This window comes from Salmo salar, chromosome 01 (genome assembly GCF_965601325.2).
Source record: "Salmo salar chromosome 01, fSalSal1, whole genome shotgun sequence".
NCBI classification, from domain to species: Eukaryota; Metazoa; Chordata; class Actinopteri; order Salmoniformes; family Salmonidae; genus Salmo; species Salmo salar.
Genome location: NC_138291.1, coordinates 96,827,065 through 96,844,657, shown reverse-complemented (window position 1 = coordinate 96,844,657; position 17,593 = coordinate 96,827,065). Strand labels below are relative to the sequence as shown.

At 44.7% G+C, this 17,593-nt stretch overlaps 1 protein-coding gene and 1 pseudogene across 1 annotated transcript; one reads left to right on the top strand and one right to left on the bottom strand.

Annotated features, from left to right (window-relative positions):
* Nucleotides 1-1,612: 1,612 nt before the first annotated feature.
* Nucleotides 1,613-8,837, bottom strand: LOC106610689 (delta-like protein D). Its single transcript, XM_014210161.3, has 11 exons — nt 8,284-8,837; nt 7,871-8,161; nt 6,692-6,749; nt 6,337-6,594; nt 4,691-4,751; nt 4,441-4,571; nt 4,028-4,197; nt 3,611-3,827; nt 2,660-3,491; nt 2,441-2,567; nt 1,613-2,313 (listed from the first exon to the last, which is right to left on the bottom strand). The coding sequence occupies exons 1-11, from the start codon at nt 8,335-8,337 to the stop codon at nt 2,308-2,310; spliced, it is 2,205 nt and encodes a 734-aa protein (XP_014065636.2). The 5' UTR covers nt 8,338-8,837; the 3' UTR covers nt 1,613-2,307.
* A 3,838-nt stretch (nt 8,838-12,675) lies between these two features.
* On the top strand, nt 12,676-15,324 carry LOC145865811 (constitutive coactivator of peroxisome proliferator-activated receptor gamma-like; annotated as a pseudogene).
* The last annotated feature ends 2,269 nt before the right edge of the window (nt 15,325-17,593 follow it).

Below are 17,593 nucleotides of genomic sequence, written 5' to 3'. Positions count from 1 at the left end.
CGATGATGCTGTGACACTCCGGCCCAGACCATGACAGACCCTCCACCTCCAAATCGATCCCACTCCAGAGTACAGGCCTCGGTGTAAGCTCATTCCTTCAAAGATAAACGCGATTCAGACCATCACCCCTGGTGAGACAAAACCACGACTCGTCAGTGAAGAGCACTTTGTGCCAGTCCTGTCTGGTCCAGCGACAGTGGGTTTGTGCCCATAGGCGACGTTGTTGCCGGTGATGTCTGGTGAGGACCTGCCTTACAACAGGCCTACAAGCCCTCAGTCCAGCCTCTCGCAGCCTATTGCGGACAGTCTGAGCACTGATGGAGGGATTGTGCATTCCTGGTATAACTCGAGCAGTTGTTGTTGCCATCCTGTACCTGTCCCGCAGGTGTGATGTTCGGATGTACCGCTCCTGTGGAGGTGTTGTTACATGTGGTCTGCCACTGCGAGGACGATCAGCTGTCCGTCCTGTCTCCCTGTAGCGCTGTCTTAGGCGTCTCACAGTACGGACATTGCAATTTATTGCCCTGGCCACATCTGCAGTCCTCATGCCTCCTTGCAGCATGCCTAAGGCACGTTCACGCAGACGAGCAGGGACCCTGGGCATCTTTCTTTTGGTGTTTTTCAGAGTCGGTAGAAAGGCCTCTTTAGTGTCCTATGTTTTCATACCTGTGACCTTAATTGCCTACTGTCTGTAAGCTGTTAGTATCTTAACGACTGTTCCGCAGGTGCATGTTCATTAATTGTTTATGGTTCATTGAACAGGTATGGGAAATGGTGTTTAAACCCTTTACAATGAAGATCTGTGACGTTAATTTGATTTTAAGAATTATCTTTGAAAAACAGGGTCCTGAAAAAGGGACGTTTCTTTTTTTGCTGAGTTTATGAACATAAACATGACAACTCTGGATCAGCATTCTATGAACATAAATATAACAACTCTGGATGCTTGGCTCTGTTGTGCTTCTACAGTGGTACAGTATAATGCATTTGCCTCATGCACCCCAACTCTGGAATGGGGTGTCCCTCCATCTGGACAGCTGCAGGTCAATGTGTTATTCAGTGTAGTTTTCAGCTGTCCACTTCTTACTCAATGCTTCAAAGAGTGATTATGAATGAAGACAGTCATACAGTACATATGGTAATGATGTTTGTGTTTCCTGCTTTCATATAGGTTTCTAACCATTTGTCGTGCTGGTTTTGGATTCTCATCGAGTTAGATCCAAATCAGTCTTTGAGTACGAAGTGCAAGTTGCTTGTAGGCTACCATCTAGCCTTACTAAATGACATTGACTAAGGTTTCAAAAAAGTTGGAAAACACTGACCAGATCATTTTCCAGGGGTGGTTTCTTCTTTTGTCAGAAGGCTCTTTCTTCCAAAAAATAAATTGCCATCAAGATGAGGGTAGTAATTTGTGATTACCGGTTGTGCCAGTTAGTGAGGTCCCTCAGGGAGACAGTTGCATCAGGCCAAGAATACACAGTTTACATTAAGACTACGTATAGAACTTAGGGTGAAACATTGCATGCATTTATGTCAAAGAGAAATCACTCTAATATTCAATGTTTTGCGTGACATGTTATGTAGGTGGATAATCAAAGACACTTATATGCTATTATTTCATACATTATTTATTTTTGAAAAATATTTAGTTGATTTTTCTTAATGGGCAACAATTCCAATAGCTTCTGTACAATGCTTCTTAAATACATTTTTGTTGGAAAACAAAGTCACATTGACCTGAACTGCCTTATATACATTAGACATAAATTATATCAAAATGAAATCTACAAATTCACAAACAAATGGAACACATAACACAATTAAATTAAAAGAATACATCTTTGAAAAAAACACAACAGTATGTTTACAAATTTAAAGGCAGTATTTTCCCATCTTAAAACTAAGTCAGAAGACTGCCTCAAAGGCTTTACAAATATACACTGCAGTCAGTGCATACTCATTATACACAGTAATTAACTCAAATGTGTATGTTTAAATACATATTAAAAAGCAACCCTCCATAGTGCAATGAGGTACAACTGTCCTCACAGGCAGTGCAACAAATCCATATTACGCACGTTCCTGGGAAACATAAGTTGTGAGAGCACGGACCAGTGTGGTCCAACATCCTTTATCTGCAGCCACTGTGCTTACTTCAGTTGAGAACCAGCTCATTCTGAATATCACTGTCAATGTCTTGGTCTCACAGCAGCAGTCACACGAAGGGAAACCTTCCCCCTGGGTTTGAGCAGCATTCACCGGAGTAAAACCTCCAGTAGAGAAGACGAGCTACAGCTCAGCTTGGTGTTACACCTGGGGAAGACAAGAGGCAAAGATGCTTTAGTTTCAGAGTATTTGGCTATACGCCAACCAGTGAAAACTAAATATGCAAACTGTAAAGCGATACATTCAGCAGTGAAAAAGAGGAAAATCAACTCACCTCAGTTGCAATGATACATTCATCTTTCTCGTCTGATATGACGTAGACTGACTGGTACTTTGTGTTGTTGCAAATCGATGCTTCGTTGCACATTGACTCCTCTGGACGTTTATCTTCTGAGGCGTCACTGAGAACACAAGAAAAATGAATACATTAACATCAACATTCACTCTTCAGACAAGCATCACATAATTTATATCTAAATGTGTAGATATTCACCTCTTTAAACGTTTTCTGTGTTTCTCTTCAAACTCACTGTCGGAACAAAAAGATTCAGAACAATCTGATTCGGAACACTTTGCTTCACTCTTTTCTTGGTCCTCTTTCGACACATCTTCTGGCTTCAGCTCATGCACCAGATTATAATCCGTTGACGAACATCGGGATTTGTAGCCATTCTGCTCTCCTCCAGCATTGTCCGAGTGAAAGTCCACTTTCTTATTGGTGTTCTTGACCCCTGTCGTGCCGATCACGCTGACAGATAGGTCCTTGTCAGGCCGTTGACAGTTGTTGGCCAGGTTGTTCATGGTCTCACTCTCACTGTGGGTGTCTCCCTGCTGACTCCTCTGCTGCACCTTGACCCGGATGTAAACCACCAGCACGGCACAGGCCACCAGCAGCAGCAGCGCCAGGATAATCCCAGCACACACTGCAGTCCAGGGGAATGTGCCTTGGTCCTCTTCATCAGAGTATCTCTTACCAGCTCCTTCCACCCCGGGCTGTCCCTGGGGGTGCTCCGGCAGGAGGAACTGGCAGTTATGGCCGCCGTAGCCTGGCACACAGGCGCACACGTAGCGGTTCTTCCTCTCGTGGCAGGTGGCTCCGTTGTGGCAGGGATTGTGCTCACATTTGCTGATGGTCGAGCTGCAGTTCTTGCCGGTGTATCCAGGTGGGCAGGTGCAGGTGTAATCGTTCATGCCATCCAAGCATGTGCCACCATTCTGGCAGGGGTAGTTGGCGCACTCGTCAATGTTGTCCTCACAGTTGGCTCCGGAGAAGCCCTCAGGACACTGGCACATGTAGGAGTTCACAAGGTCCATACACTGGGCACCTGGAGACATTAAAAAGGCATGTTAAACCAACTGTTACAGTATTCATTCATGTCCTCAGACTTTGAATAGAAAGGTTAAACTGGTAAACACAGAACTGGAGAAGTTTGTTTCAGCTTACCGTTGGAGCATGGGTTGGAGGTGCAGTGGTCGATCTTCTTCTCACAGTTGAATCCGGCATAGCCGAGAGGACACTGGCAGTAGTATCCTCCCTCTGGGTTGTCAGCACAGCGTCCGCCGTTAAAGCAAGGCCCATCAGCACAGGTCATGGCACTGAGCTCACAGCTGTTGCCATAGAAGCCTGGGGGGCAGGCACATGTGTATGTGTTTTCTAAATCCTGTCAGAGGCGAGACAAAGCACTTGCTAAGCAAAAGTTACAACTCCTTAATGACTTGTTATTAATTTGTTTTGCTACATTCACCATGAGGAATGCCTGCCAGCTCTAGCATAGCAGCACCACACACTATGTGACACTATATCACTGAGAAATGCTTTCTAATGTAACTAATGAGGGGCAGCTCAGAAAAAGATACTTACAGTGCAGCTTCCCCCATTTTGGCAGGCGTTGTCGGAACATTCATTAACCTCAATCTCACAGCTGGCCCCAGTGAAGCCGGGTTTACAGGAGCAGGTGTAGCTACCCTGGCCAGTATTGGTACAAGTGGCTCCATTCACGCAGGGCTTGTGGTGTGTGCAGTAGTTGAGATCTGAAACAGACAATGGCACATGCCGATTAGTCTTCTGAGAGTTAAGGTACAGTGATATCCAGGATGTTTTTATGACTTGTTTTAAGGCCAAGAATGCCCTATTCTCTGAACCTGATTGGTATGGTGGCTTAGATAACATAGTGGGGATACTGTATGTCATCTCAACACCAGCACAGTCTGGATCTGGTGGAGAAGGACAGATGAGCACTAGTCCGTTGCATATGGGAGATAAACAGAACTCACCTTGGTTGCAGAAGAGGCCACCCCACCCCTCCAGGCAGCTACACTGCCACGGCTGCTGGCAGGTGCCATGAAGACACCCTGGATAGCGGATGCAGTCATCACAGTAACGCCCACTGAAGCCAACTCTACACCTGTAACCACACACAATGGTCATGGTTAGATATCTGGCATATATGAAACTACACCAAACGGTGATCCTGTTGACTGGTGTTTAACCCAGACAGAAGATGGACAAATCACTGGGACTTACTTGCATTCACCAGGCTTGTCACAGAATCCATGCTCCTCGCCACAACCAGGAAGACAGATTGCTGCAATGAGATAGACCATCACAAGTGAATCACGGGAATCTAACTCATTGGAACATGTGTTTATACCAGCAGAGCTTATTTTCAGATAGGCCCTTTCAGTAAACACTGGTTCATTCATTTCAGTGGGCTGGTGGCCCCATTAGCCGTTACCTAGAGAATATGCTCCACTTGTCACCAGGGGACCAACATTCTGCTTAACACAGTTGCTGCCTATACAAAGGCTTCTTTTTCGGCTAACTATGGGTCAGAAGGGTTAGGGTTAACCATAACTATGGGTCAGAAGGGTTGGGGTTTACCATAACTATGGGTCAGAAGGGTTAGGGTTTACCATAACTATGGGTCAGAAGGGTTAGGGTTTACCATAACTATGGGTCAGAAGGGTTAGGGTTTACCATAACTATGGGTCAGAAGGGTTAGGGTTAACCATAACTATGGGTCAGAAGGGTTAGGGTTAACCATAACTATGGGTCAGAAGGGTTAGGGTTAACCATAACTATGGGTCAGAAGGGTTAGGGTTTACCATAACTATGGGTCAGAAGGGTTAGGGTTTACCATAACTATGGGTCAGAAGGGTTAGGGTTAACCATAACTATGGGTCAGAAGGGTTAGGGTTAACCATAACTATGGGTCAGAAGGGTTAGGGTTAACCATAACTATGGGTCAGAAGGGTTAGGGTTTACCATAACTATGGGTCAGAAGGGTTAGGGTTTACCATAACTATGGGTCAGAAGGGTTAGGGTTTACCATAACTATGGGTCAGAAGGGTTAGGGTTTACCATAACTATGGGTCAGAAGGGTTAGGGTTTACCATAACTATGGGTCAGAAGGGTTAGGGTTTACCATAACTATGGGTCAGAAGGGTTAGGGTTTACCATAACTATGGGTCAGAAGGGTTAGGGTTTACCATAACTATGGGTCAGAAGGGTTAGGGTTAACCATAACTATGGGTCACAAGTCCCTTTTTTCTTTCTGCTTATATAACCCCTCCCCTTAATGTCCCTGAGTCTGTGCCGATACAATGTGGACAGCTGGTGTACGTGGTGCCAGTGCAGGACAGCTGGTGTACGTGGTGCCAGTGCAGGACAGCTGGTGTACGTGGTGCCAGTGCAGGACAGCTGGTGTACGTGGTGCCAGTGCAGGACAGCTGGTGTACGTGGTGCCAGTGCAGGACAGCTGGTGTACGTGGTGCCAGTGCAGGAAAGCTGGTGTACGTGGTGCCAGTGCAGGACAGCTGGTGTATGTGGTGCCAGTGCAGGACAGCTGGTCCATTGTCTACTCTCACTCAGCAGCTGCCTGCTTCCAACAATACCTCACTAAGCCAATCAACGCCAAGTGCACTGCCAAGTAGCCAATCAGGCATTGCATTTAATCTATGGCTTGGGTGTGAATATTCGGCAAACTTCTCTTATTTAAATTTGCCTAAACAGTGCAACCCACATTTTGATAAGTGAAACGATTTGGTAATAACGCATGATTTATTCTGACTAATGACTGCAAATTAACCACATTCATACTTTTGTAAAAGAAAAATGGAACAAAAGTTAGTATGGGCAAAGCAGAAGTAAGGAGGATGCAGCCTACTTACGTTCTGTGCAGTAGGTTCCCTTCCATCCTGAGTTGCAGATGATCTCGCCACGGTCCCCACAGGTGAAGTGACCGAAGGCATCATCTCGTGGACGGCAGAAAACAGAACAACCCTCCCCGTAGTAATGCTCATCACAAACAAATCGGTAGGAGTACTTCAGCTCTGTTCTTCCACTAGTCTGTAAATCAGAGGACCACTCATCGCCCACTGTCAGATGCTTCTGAGTGGTGAAGCGACTGATCAGACCTTCAGGGTTATCTGAAAATTGTGAATACAGGAATTAGTACATACATCCCTATACATATTTACAATTAATCGTTTTGTTTGGTGACCTGTTGCTCTGTATTGAATTTACCTGTTGAAAGATCGCCAGAATCTGTGTGTAGGGCCTCAATAATGAGAGAGAATGTCCCCTGTTGAAAAAAAAGAACAATTATAATAAGGAACAACTGTGCCAAAGGGTTAGAAGGTGCTGAGGCCCCACAGGCCATAAACATTGGGCTGTTAGGCCTGATAGAGGTGAGCCACCGTTAGGCTTCTGTTGGGCCTGATAGAGGTGAGCCACCGTTAGGCTTCTGTCGGGCCTGATAGAGGTGAGCCACCGTTAGGCTTCTGTCGGGCCTGATAGAGGTGAGCCACCGTTAGGCTTCTGTGGCCGCGGGGGCCCGTGGCCGAGGCCTGACGAGGTGAGCCACCGTTAGGCCTGAGGCCTGACGAGGTGAGCCACCGTTAGGCTTCTGTTAGGCCTGACAGAGGTGAGCCACCGTTAGGCTTCTGTCAGGCCTGACAGAGGTGAGCCACCGTTAGGCTTCTGTCAGGCCTGACAGAGGTGAGCCACCGTTAGGCTTCTGTTAGGCCTGACAGAGGTGAGCCACCGTTAGGCTTCTGTTAGGCCTGACAGAGGTGAGCCACCGTTAGGCTTCTGTTAGGCCTGACAGAGGTGAGCCACCGTTAGGCTTCTGTTAGGCCTGACAGAGGTGAGCCACCGTTAGGCTTCTGTTAGGCCTGATAGAGGTGAGCCACCGTTAGGCCTGATAGAGGTGAGCCACCGTTAGGCTTCTGTCAGGCCTGATAGAGGTGAGCCACCGTTAGGCTTCTGTCAGGCCTGATAGAGGTGAGCCACCGTTAGGCTTCTGTCAGGCCTGATAGAGGTGAGCCACCGTTAGGCTTCTGTTAGGCCTGATAGAGGTGAGCCACCGTTAGGCTTCTGTTAGGCCTGATAGAGGTGAGCCACCGTTAGGCTTCTGTTAGGCCTGATAGAGGTGTGCCACTTTTAGGCTTCACACTTAATTCCACCACTTCCCCATTTACTCGAAGTTTCATGCAGAGATACCAATTATACTCCAACTATGGGGATGTGAAGTTTCCCACCCTGATAGCATTTGTTAAACGTGCCTTAGTCCCTCTTCCTGTCCTGGGATATGTTACATTTCACTATGACCGTTAATGGCATTGTCAAAGCCCCAAAATTGGTGAACCTTGAGCATGCTGACCAAGATTGTATAATTTGACAAAGCTGTGCTTAAATACTCACCGGCCACGTGAATCCAAAAGAAAACTGAATAGGGTTGGCGAATGCTTCTGCAGTTGTTTCCGGCACTTGGAAGGAGTTTGATCCGAGGACAGGAGTCACCGCACCACCATAGGTACAAGGTGGTTCCGGTGATACATTAACTTGATAATGCTTCAAGCAGATTCTAAAAAACGTTTTGCATTCACACTGCTGAATCCCAGAGGCTCCTTTGCAGCAGTTTGTATTGCCTGTCACTCCTTTCTTGTTGAGAAACTCTTGCAACTTCAACTCGAAAACCCCTGAACAAAAACCCTGTAAAAACACAATTAAAACATGAAGGTTGTATTCTATTATGTTTTTGATATGTAGCCTACACATGACTAATGAATAAACTTAAATTACAAATCAATTCAAGAGTGTCAAATTCGCAATACCTGGCCTATCAAGACACAAAGGATGACAGCTATCACACGCGACTGGCGTCCCATTGTGCTGACGATATTCAATAAATAGTTAAATGTCCACGAGCCAGGGCAATTGACGTATAACCCGGCTCAGAAAATCATCGAGAAAGTTATTTTCCGTAATAAAAAGTCCCACTTAAAAATCCGTACGGTCTTCAGACGTCTTGAATGGAACTGGAGTTTCTCGATGCTTCTCAGTGTGACTTCATGAACAAAGTTTACAATACAATGTAATCCTCAGCAGTGGTGCCGGTGACGAAAAATCCCAACGAAAAAATGGGGAATGAACTCGAAATTCCGTGCCAAGGTGTTAATACCGATCCAGTTATTAGATATTGCAGTTCAGCACAGCTTCTGACTTGAGGGCGCAAATGAGACAACCCAGTTTTAAGGCTGCTTGTGTTTTGTTTATTTCCCCTTGATTGACAATGATAAAAAAATGTAGTGATCCAAAACACTTCCCCAAGGCTTTCTCAGATCTTCGCCCTATGTAACTATGCGTGTGTCTGAGGTCCCAGCCTGCCTGCTGCTAGTTATATACAGACTGCGCTGCTACGGTAATGAGATGCAAATTAGCTAGTCTACTCCCCAATCTGTCTCGAGCTGTCACAAACGGACACTTTTCAAAACCTCCCTCTCAAAATATCGCCAAATGGTCATTGAGCTGTAAAATGTACAACCCTTCCCCATGGCACAAAACAAAACACTCTCATTTAGATTCCAACAAAATGTTCACCTCCAGAATCCTTTACATCCCTCTCTGATATAAACCTCAAATTACATCACATAACATATCCGCATTGTAAAACCCATGTAGGCAACGGTACGCTCCAAATAGCCTACATCTTCCACGCTTAATGTAAGACTATTTTTCATTCTTTAGCTTTTCAACATCACCCTTTTCTCCTAAACGTAACTTTTTATTTCATTTTTTACAAATTTGTTAAAGTGTGCCCACAAACTGTTTATTCACACAATAACAATTCATGTATTTAATCACAATATAAAACTAATGGTCAACATGAATTTACATTTAATCAAAATGGAAAATCAATAACTTATAAACAGGTTTTCACATAGCTCTTGGAAAATCTTGCCAAAAACCTAAGGATATTATCTTGATATAATTCAATGAAATCTACAAAAACATAGTTTATTTTTTTTATTATGAGTTTTGACAACTTTACACATCAACAGGTCAAGTGGATGCTTTTTTCTTGTCTTTTTTTTTACAACTGTAATATTGTGTTGACTTTAGGCATATATGTATAGATTTAACATTTTACATTCTTGTATGCTGGGCAGTAAAACTGAGCTGGTGTGTCGTTCGCATGGCTGTCATTAAGGCACTTTATTATTGTGCGGGCCGAGGGAAAGAATAAGTTTCTTCTTTGTTGCTCTCAGCTGTATGGTAATTCAGGCAGCAGCACCTGCTCTCTCCACAATGTACTAGGGAGAAAGAGCTCCCCTCGGCGCACGCTGCCGTCCCTACAACAATGTCCTCAGTTTAAAGAAAAACGCGTAGTTTGTTATTCCAGAAAAAAGTCAACAGGTTTTTGGTTATTTCAATATTAGCCAACAACAGAGATTTTTAAACTAGCCCATAACATTTGGTAAACTGTTCATTCTTTTTCATTGGTGAAACTTTCAGAAACATATTTGTGTCTTGTGAAAGAGGACATCATTTGTGCTGATGGTTCTAAGCTGATTACTCTGCCTCTCTGGTGACACTGAGACTGTGTGTGTGTGGGTGGGTGGGTCGGGTGGTCTTAATTAGGACGCTAATTGAAACGGAATTTCAATTTTTGGCGGGTGGCAGCAACGACATTTGAATGAGCGGCGTTCCAAAACAAGAAAAGCATTGATCCCATGCGCAATTACGCAACGTTTTCCCCCGTGTGTTTTAGTCTACTCTTGGGTTTACTAAGACATTGTGTGTAGCCGATGTAATGTCTGAGTGATGTTTTTATGTTTAGAATCATTATAATGGTCAAGATATGACACTTCCAAATAAAGATTTGGAATAGGTGCCTACCTTTGTACTCAAAGGAAATTGATGAGAGAGAACATTTCAACACTATGACTAATACCATTATGCATGTGTTCACATGGCCATATGGTTTCGAAGATCCGTGTTGTATTTAACCAGTTGATTCTTCAATACACCCAATGCAGTAATCCGAAGGATGTGGCTCTACGTTTTTACAGGTTTTTGCTCTGTACGTAATTCCGCGTGCTTGAGGTTTACGCGATCACCTCTTCTCCCAACCCTTCTGTCCTCATATAGGCAGGCCTACGCTGCACTATCAGGCGTTTCTTTTATTGACGTGGCATTCATTTATCGATTATGGCAGCAAAGCTTAACTGAAAGGCATGGTGAAATCCTGCAGAATCATGATCATTACACGTATTATTTTCAAACAAAATGTATGCCTCGAGATTCTGTCTTGGATAAATCAAGCATAAAGCTTCTTCTTCGAACTCCCCCTTCATTCTGAAGGTGGACTATGGGGAGACTGTTTAACTTAAGTGTTTCTATAGGGGGCTGTTGTACTTTAACTCCTGCCCACCAGTAGCTCCATTGAACAAAAGAGAGACTCGAGGTCTGACTATTCATCTTTTCTTTGCGCTTTAATTTTCATTGATTTTGAATACAAGGGGAAACCCTTGGGGATTTTATCTGAAGGGCACGACACGCCTTTAGACGCGGACAGCCTCCCAAGCCAACCATCTGCTCCACACCAAATGGCGTTTTCCCCCCAACCTCAACTGCATGTCTCTGCGTTTCTCTACATATTGCACAATCTTCATCCAAATTGGCCTGGAAGCATGTTATTAGAGAGACTGCAACGGTATGATGCTGACCATATGGTTAGGGAAGCCAAAATTAAAGTTTTTCGGATAGATTGCTCGTGGGAACATAAACACTGAGAACATGAACCATAACGACCAGATAGATAGCAACTCAGGCGTATAGCCTACGTTACCATTCACAAAAATTCTACCTAATTTTAAGTAGCCTATTGCGCAATTGTTCATTTGGATCAATATTCAAAGTCATCAGTATTATGACCTGCTGTTTTAACTGTGTTGAACAAATATGTTATTAGTTGTAAATAATAAATACATGTTTTGAACAACAGACACCAGTGAACATAATATAAATGTCTAACTTTTTGCTTTGCCAAATAGACATGCAGGCCATCGTTTCCCTCAGTGATATAACTGGACTGGAGTTCAGACAGAGGACGGAGCTTGTTTAGCGCGCTGAATCTCCACGTAGGTTTATTTTAGGACAATGAGTTTCTCGTCGGCATCCTGTGTGATGCTCAAAAGTAATTGTGCTGTAATTGTGCTGATTACAATTATAAAGAATCTGTCGCGTGGCTCGAATGCCTGCCTCCAGATGATGGATATCAGCAGTGCAGCCTCACCACATGACGACAGAAACTCGATAGCAAATCATCTGCTCTCTTTGGCCCAGCCCGTATTTTAATGACAATACCCGTGTGATTACCTGTGATCCTATGAACGAGACGAGATTCATTTGTCTTCAAGAAGTCCGATTACTCCGGCCAGCTGCTCTGTGAGTGAACAAGGACCCATTTCAAAGAGGCCGTTCTTTGTGCCCTGTATGTTGTTGGGGTCATGGGGGGATATTGGAGTAACTTTGCGTGTGTGTGCGCGCGTGCGCGTATTTGTGTGCATTCTTCAGGACGGGGTTTACTGCTGAGCCTCTAGAATTCTTTAGCAGAGTGGAAGGCAGTCGCGTGCTTTATGGAGAACATCTGCTTCTGTTTTGGGTGTCTTTTTCCTTGTGTGTCAAGCTTGGGTCCTAGAGGGGGTTGGAGAAAATCAATCCAAACGGCAATAACAAGAAGAAGGCCATATGCCTACATAACCTATAGGCATAATATCCTAAGAAAATCCCTGATTCATTGGATTAGACCTATAGCCTAAAGTAGGCTGGAAAAGGTCTAATTCACTCCATTAAATTAGCAGGAGAGATTGTTGAGAATCATTTTGTAGGCTCCAGCCTTTTTTGATTCGGAGTAGCTGCTGATGTGAATTCTTTGGAACCCTCAATAACTAAAGGTCTGAAGCGTCTGGCATGTGCAAGATTGCTTTAGCACAGATTGGCAGATTATTTTTATGTAAGAGCTTTTAGTTTTTAGCAAACTTCATCCCTACCCCCATAAAACCATCTTCACTATTTCACCTTGGGGATGAGCTCCAGTGCTAGGATACCATCAGACCGTCATTATGAGCCCCTCACCCCCAATTCCAGAGCAAGGCAATCTGAATTACGGCACAACGCCATCCCACTGAATGGAGGATTTAACGGGGCGGTGCCCCTTTAGAATGGCTCCCCAGGTCCCTGGGAGCATCTGCCCAGAGATGACCAGATGTAGGCACCTGTGGTGACAGCCTGCGTATGCTCCAACCTATTCACACTTTTCAAGTCACGGCCACAATAGAAGATAAAGCTTTGTGTGCACAGTATTATAACTCCTGGATGATCTATTTCTCAACAGCAGTAGGCTGAAATCTACTTTTTATTAGGCCTAGTTAACCAACTTCACTATTGAACTCTTTCTCCAACTTTATTTTCAAACGTTCAACAAATGATTAGGGTATGAAGTGTGACAACTTTTAGGCTATTTAGCAGCCAACCTGAATCATAGCCTTGGCCCTAGGCTTAGTTCTTATTATTAAACAGTTCAAACATTCTGTTGCAATAGCTAGAATACTTCTCCCTGAAAAGCATGGCCAGAGAGTCACACTCAGTGCGCTTTGAAACTATTTTTCTGAATATTCTGTGAGCATTATACCCATTTAGTCAGTTATTAATTCACTTACATGACATACATTGACTGGTATGAGCCAGTGCATTGTATTGCTCCTAGCCACTATTTAAAACATATTTTTCATTTGCCTTTGTATGAGTTGGTATAAAAGACTTGCAGTATTTCATGGAGAAATGTTGTCCAGAAACCTGTGGACCTCAGGGAGATGGCAATGCAGCATGTCAACAGCCACCAACAGGGCAGCAGCACCACTCCTCCTACACAGGTGGTGGATGGCATGGCCTGTCTGAGGGACTGGTATGGTGGCCAGTGGAAAGAGTTCATGCATTGCCTGGAGGAGTTTGTGGGTGCCTTCACAAATGCAGGTATCTGTCACAACGTCCATAGAAGGTGGCGCCTCTCCTCGGTCGGGCGGTGCTCGGCGGTCGTCGTCGCCAGCCTACTAGCTGCCACCGATCTATGTTTCAGTGTCTGTTAGTTATGTCTGTTTTTGGTTGCACCTGTTTCATGTTTGTCATTAGTGGGGAGGGTATTTAGTTCGTCTGTGTTTAGTTAGGATTTGTGCGGAATTGTTTTATGTTATGTGTGGTAGGGGTTGTAATTATTTAACGTAGTTGCATTTTGCTATGTATCGTTTAGGCATTAGGGTAGCCGGGCTGCGCCCCGTCTGTCTTTTAGAGTGGAGCTTTCCTCTCGTCATGTGACGTTTGTGCACCCTGCCTTATATGTGGATTTTGCCCCTTGGCAGTATTAAATTACGTTTGTTCAAACGGACCTCAGTCTCCTGCACCTGACTCATCCTCCAAGTGTTCTAGCTGCCAGTATCTGACTTGTGTTTTTCTTTGACGGTCACAAGTCAGTTGTGTGGAGGTGAGGATGGAGTCAGGCGCAGGACACAGAACTGAGTAAAAATAACGTAATTACTCTGAAACAAGAATATACCACTAACACAGCCGACTAACACAAAACAAGAAACAATCACGCACAAGACATAATGAGAACCAGAGGGTTAAATAGGGAAATAATCATAACATAATGGGAGCCAGGTGTGAACAATCAAGACATAACAAATGGAAAAATAAACGTGGATCGATGGCAGCTAGAAAGCTGGTGACGACGACCGCCGAACGCCGCCCGAACAAGGAGAGGCACCAACTTCGGCGGAAGTCGTGACATTGACTGGGTAGTGGAAGAAGGCAAACAGGCAGAGTTGGTGAAACGGCAATTGAGGGTCAACGAGAACGTTGCCAGGGTGTTCCACCATTTAAAGTGTCATCATCAACAGCCTGGCCGGGAGCTGTTCTGCCTCCCCTCAGGGCTGGCCACCTTATCTCTCTTTGCCCTCAAGTCTCTAGGCCAGGAAACCTGGTGCTCTGCCCGCGAGGATGACTATGAGATCACCAGCTTTGCCCTCCGTCACAACTGTAGGGCATCCTGGGACAGGACACAAACTTCATAATCTTTGGCTCAGTCCCCTATCTGTCTGTGAGTCAGCTGAGTCTAGACACCATGACCACATGCTGATTTCCAGAGACTGTCCCACGCCCTCCAGCTCCCTCTGCTCGCGTGTCTCCTTTGTAACGATGTGGTGCCAGAGCAGTAGATGCAGCGGCCGCGTAGTGATGCCCTGGCAGCTTACAGGACATCCACATCCACATCCACCACAACGGTAGAAAACGTATGCTGTAGCAGATTTCATCAGTAACAACAATCTGTCCAGAGTGGGAACCCATGGTGTTAGCTCTCTGCCTCTAGAATGAGAGGTTGTGGACAAAGGAATACAGTACTATCTACTTCCTGGTCAAAAGCTACTATGGGACATTAGTGACACCTCTACGAGGAGAGGTATCTGAAGAAGAGCTGCTTGAGTCCTTACAGCAGCGTTTCCCAAACTCGGTCCTCGGGACCCCAAGAGTTGCACGTTTCATTTTTTGCCCTAACACTTCACAGCTGATTCAAATGATCAAAGCTCGATGATTAGTTGATTATTTCAAGCAGCTGTGTGGTGCTAGGGCAAAAACCAAAATGTGCACCCCTGTCCCCCAGTTTGGGAAACCCTGCCTTACATCCTCCAGGGAAGAAACAGATGTAGATTGTTTCAGTTTAATAAACTAGAAACATAAAAAGCCCAAACAATATGATGGTTATGTTTGTTTTGAATCCTGTTTTTTCTTTACAGGCAGACAAAGAAAAGCACATGTGAGCAGAGTGTTTTATGGTGTACAATGTACTGTATGATGTTGTGCTGGAATGCAGTAATACACTTGAAGACAGGGAGGATGCTGAGATCACTCCACAGGCAATTGTGTTTCAACCTTTCAGAGAACGCATCTACGGCATTCAGTTACCTACAAATCCATGTGTTGTATATTATTACGTGGTTATTACAAAATGATTGATTATTTCATGGTTATCACAAAATGACATATGGCATGATGAATATTACATGGTTATTAAAACATTGCAAGGTTATTTGTTGCCAGTTTTACTACCAGGCACCATCTTAATAATGAAACAGGTTTCACTATGAAGTACACAGAAATACTTTGTACATCTTTGGATACATTTCTTGCCATTTATCATGCATCTTTTCTCAGCAGTGGTGGACGGGCCCAAACAGTGAGGGAATGGCTTGTCTTTCCTGGAAACCCACTGAAGGAGCGCAAAGTAGTATCTCCCTTGCCGCTGGATGCCGCTGGTATGTTGTGAATTAATTAGGCAACGTGGAATAGGTGACTTCATATTGATGCAAAGTGCTGCAGATGGATTTCACCTTGAAATAATATTTTCCTTGCCAAGGTGGAAAACCAGATTTTAAGGTTTTATGGTCTGGGAAGGACTCCGAAACGATATGCCTCCACATCTCCACTTTTTTGGCAGTATTTGAGTTGGATTCATTCTCAGTGGAACATGATCATCTGGAAGGCTCTCTGGTGGCTGTGCTGTGCCTTTCGACCTACACTGCCATGCAGGTGAGGAAAATACTATGTTATAATGTAGAGTGTTTTTTTTGTCTGGTTATTTAGAAACAACTGTACTTCAGCCTCTCGTCTCAGTAGAGTTTTATCATGATTGAACAACATAGAAGCAGTCTCCCCTCTGGGGTTTTACAATGTTGTCGTTGGTCTAGCTCTTATTATTGACCTTTATTATGACACGAGGGCTGGCATTATCACATACAGTAGGAAAGATGGCGCCGACGGAGAAGGGCGATATCTTATTAGTTCCATCCTAACTTAGCTACAGTGAGGGGAAAAAAGTATTTGATCCCCTGCTGATTTTGTACGTTTGCCCACTGACAAAGAAATGATCAGTCTATAATTTTAATTGTAGGTTTATTTGAACAGTGAGAGACAGAATAACAACAAAAAAATCCAGAAAAACGCATGTCAAAAATGTTATCAAATGATTTGCATTTTAATGAGGGAAATAAGGATTTGACCCCTCTGCAAAACATGACTTAGTACTTGGTGGCAAAACCCTTGTTGGCAATCACAGAGGTCAGACGTTTCTTGTAGTTGGCAACCAGGTTTGCACACATCTCAGGAGAGATTTTGTCCCACTCCTCTTTGCAGATCTTCTCCAAGTCATTAAGGTTTCGAGGCTGACGTTTGGCACCTCCAACCATCAGCTCCTTCTACAGATTTTCTATTAGAGTAGGGTCTGGAGACTGGCTAGGCCACTCCAGGACCTTAATGTGCTTCTTCTTGAGCCACTCCTTTGTTGCCTTGGCCGTGTGTTTTGGGTCATTATCATGCTGGAATACCCATCCACAACCCATTTTCAATGCCCTGGCTGAGGGATGGAGGTTCTCACCCAAGATTTAATGGTACATGGCCCCGTCCATCGTCCCTTTGATGCGGTGAAGTTGTCCTGTCCCCTTAGCAGAAAAACACCCCCAAAGCATAATGTTTCCACCTCCATGTTTGACCATGGGGATGGTGTTCTTGGGGTCATAGGCAGCATTCCTCCTCCTCCAAACACGGCGAGTTGAGTTGATGCCAAAGAGCTCCATTTTGGTCTCATCTGACCACAACACTTTCACCCAGTTGTCCTCTGAATCATTCAGATGTTCATTGGCAAACTTCAGACGGGCATGTATATGTGCTTTCTTGAGCAGGGGGACCTTGCGGGCGCTGCAGGATTTCAGTCCTTCACGGCGTAGTGTGTTACCAATTGTTTTCTTGGTGACTATGGTCCCAGCTGCCTTGAGATCATTGACAAGATCCTCCCGTGTAGTTCTGGGCTGATTCCTCACCGTTCTCATGATCATTGCACCTCCACGAGGTGAGATCTTGCATGGAGCCCCAGGCCGAGGGAGATAGACAGTTCTTTTGTGTTTCTTCCATTTGCGAATAATCGCACCAACTGTTGTCACCTTCTCACCAAGCTGCTTGGCGATGGTCTTGTAGCCCATTCCAGCCTTGTGTAGGTCTACAATCTGGTCCCTGACATCCTTGGAGTGCGCTTTG